Consider the following 3,420-nt stretch of genomic DNA (forward strand, 5'->3'; position numbering starts at 1 on the left):
TTTAAAGGCTCATCTTAACGAAACTTGAAGACATCCAAATTCTAAAATCTTTTTTTGCAAGCATGATCTAATAATGAATTTTCTACTTGCCTGGAAAGTTCGTGCCGATTTTTGGTAGGTGGCGTAAGGACAGGCCTGAATATATCAGAACGATTGAAAACAAACGACATGCGTACATATCGTAAAAGACGATACTTCAGGTATACTTAAAAAAAAATTTGGTTGCGATACGTTAATTTTTGTCAGTTTTATACGCCTTTAAATATGGAAGAAAACAAAGTGCATTTAGGCATTTAATGCTTTTCTTTTACCAGAAAAGCAAAAATGCCATACAAGCGGTAAGATATGCGCTGTTTATGGCAAAGATGCTGAAAGAACTATGCGGAAGTGGTTTGCTAGGTTAAAAGCTGATTTCAATTTTGAAGATCAAGATACATCCGGGTAAGCTCTCTACCACAGATGAAGATCAGATTAAAACACTGATCGAGAATAAATAACCCACGCTATACGACATGTAAATTAGCAGAAATGTTAAATATGTCAAAATTCACAATCCACGAGCATTTTGTGAAACTTGGCTATATAAACTGTTTTGATGTATGGGTTTCCCACGATTTAACGGAAAAAAATCTGATGGATCCTATTTCCATTTGAGACTCGCTCTATAAATGCAATGAGGAGACACCATTTTTGAAGCAAATAGTGACGGGGAAGAAAAATGGATCATTTACAATAATGTTGAGCGAAAAAGATCTTGGGGAAAGCGGAATGAATCACCTTTAAGCACCCCAAAAGTCGGTCTTCATCCAAAGAAGGACATGTGTCTGGTGAGATTGGAAAGGGATCCTGTATTATGAGCTTTTATCAAACAACGAGACGATAAATTCAGAGAAGTATTGTTCCCAATTACGAATTGAAGATAGCAGTTGATAAACAAAATTTTTCAAATAACCATACGTGCTGCGACTGTCCTTAAAGGTTAAAGAGTATGAAACCAAAATGAAAAAAAAGATTCGATTATATCAAGAATTTTTCGCTAATCTTAATTGATCAATATTTTTCATTGGTCAATATTTTTCGGTCAAATTAAAAAATATTTCTCTTTTTCTGACAAATTTATAATATTTTTTTGAGTTATAATAGCGAATCGGAAGGTCATCGTGTTTCATCAGGACAATGCGCGGCCTCATGTGTTTTTGATAACTCGACAAAAGTTGTTGGAGCTCGGTTGGGATATTCTACCCCATCCACCATATTCACCAGACTTCGCGCCCTCTGATTTCCACCTATTTCGATCATTACAAAATACCCTTAATGGAAAAATTGGCTTCAACTCTTTCGAAATAAAAAATCACTTAGAAAAGTTTTTCGCTGAAAAACCTGAGAGATTCTGGACGGAATTTTCAAGTTGCCTGAAAGATGGAGAAAGGTTGTAGAACAGAATGGCACCTATATAATTTAATAAATGTATACTATTGGAAGTACAAATAAATTTCCGCCGTTTTTATCAAAAATTAAGCATTTATTGTGAAAGAACGGTACATAATGTTTTATTCAAAGTAATGGCCATCGCTAGCCACTACTTTTTCCCATCTTTCTGTTAGCATGTGGATACCGCGTCGGAAGAACGCTTCATCTTTTGAGTCTATCCAATCGATACAATTTTGGTATCTTCATATGATGTGAAGTGCTGCTCAGACAGGCCATGCGTCATTGATCGGAATAAATAGTAGTCGGAAGCAGCAATGTTAGGAGAATACGGCGGGTGAGGTAGAACTTTCCATTTGAATGTTTCTAAGTAGATTTTGACCGGCGCCGCAACATGTGGTCGAGCATTATCATGCAGAAGAATTTTGTCATGCCTGGAGTAGTGGGCGCGTTTTTCCTCGGCTCAATCTTATCAATTGTGTTCGGTAGAGAGCCCCAGTAATGGTCTCGTTCGGTTTGAGCAACTCATAATACACAAACGACACCAAGCTGATCCCAAAATACACTAAATACACAACATAAGTTTTTTTCCATGAATATTCGGCTTAATTGTCGATGTTGAAGCATGGCCAGGTAGTCCCCATGATTTCCTCTTCTTTGGATTATCGTAGTGGATCCATTTTTCATCACCAGTGACTATACGATGCAAAAAACCCTTTCGTTTATGCCTGGCAAGCATTTCACATGTGAAGAATCGGCGTTCAACGTTTCTCGGCTTCAGTTCATATGGAACCCAATTCCCTTGCTTTTGAATCATTCCCAATGATTCCAAACGATATGAAATTGTTTGTTGAGTCACTCCTAATGTAAGTGCAAGTTCTTTTTGCGTTTGGCACGAATCTTCATCCAATAATGCTTCCAATTCCGCGTCCTCGTACACTTTCGGCCTTCCGCTATGTTCTTTATCTTCGACGTCAAATTCACCGTTCTTAAATTTTTTAAACCACTCACGACAACTCTCACTTAAGGCACCATATGCTTCTACAAGCAATCTATGAGCCTCAGCTGCAGATTTCTTCAAATTAAAGAAGTAAATCAAAAATTCCCGCAAATAACGCTTATTCGGCTCAAAACTCGACATTTTCGTACAAAAAAAAATATATGATGCTGATACAAAATCGCTAATATTTCAAGGTTATGGTGTTGCTGGATGTCCAATTTTACGATATGTCAATTTTAACTAGTTTATTAGTGGCGCCATCTTTTGCAAACGGCGGAAACTTATTTGTACTCCCAATAAAATTTAAATCTTCTGCGTTTCAATTTTCCTTCAAAATCGGCACGAACTTTCCGGACAACCGAATAAATAGTTTTCAATCCAAGAGCAATAAATTCATGGTGCAACCAACAGATAGCGTTTATTAATTTAGCGGAAACGCTGCTATCTCATGTTAAGAAGCACCCATCTCATAATAGAGAGCTTTCTTCTTTATATACGTATAAATATATTCATTATATACGTATAAATATATATATAATTATATATACAATTACATATAAAATATGTTCATTTATAGAAGTTATACAAATTTTATATAAAACATTTTTTCCCAAGTATTTATGCATGAAAAATTTTGTACTATGATGTATTTCATGAATAAAGTTCGGGCTTTTAAATAAAAAATGAAATAAAATTCTTCACATGATTAATTGAAAATTATATTTCATATTATTTTCACTTATTATTTTACATTCTTTATTTTCGTACTTAAAAAATGAGGAATTATTCATAATCAATGTTTTTAATTTAAGATAAAATTTGGAACGCATTGTAAAGTGAAAGACAAAAAGAATTATTAAAATTTGAGACAGTCCCTCCTTGCATAATTTTAGTCTTTTTCTAAACAATTCAAAAGACAATGTAATCTGATATAGTATGTATATATATATATATATATATATATATATATATATATATATATATATATAGTA

General features: G+C 34.2%; 1 protein-coding gene across 1 annotated transcript in view; it reads left to right on the top strand.

Moving 5' to 3' along the window:
• LOC105622997 overlaps positions 1–3,420 on the top strand; it is a 29,138-nt gene that overhangs the window by 3,843 nt on the left and 21,875 nt on the right. Inside the window, exon 2 of the mRNA XM_012204399.1 lies at positions 315–441. Within this exon, the coding sequence (XP_012059789.1) occupies positions 315–441 (127 nt within the window). The remainder of the gene's footprint in view (positions 1–314; positions 442–3,420) is intronic.

Source organism: Atta cephalotes (assembly GCF_000143395.1).
Source record: "Atta cephalotes unplaced genomic scaffold scaffold00051, whole genome shotgun sequence".
In the NCBI taxonomy this organism is placed as follows: Eukaryota; Metazoa; Arthropoda; class Insecta; order Hymenoptera; family Formicidae; genus Atta; species Atta cephalotes.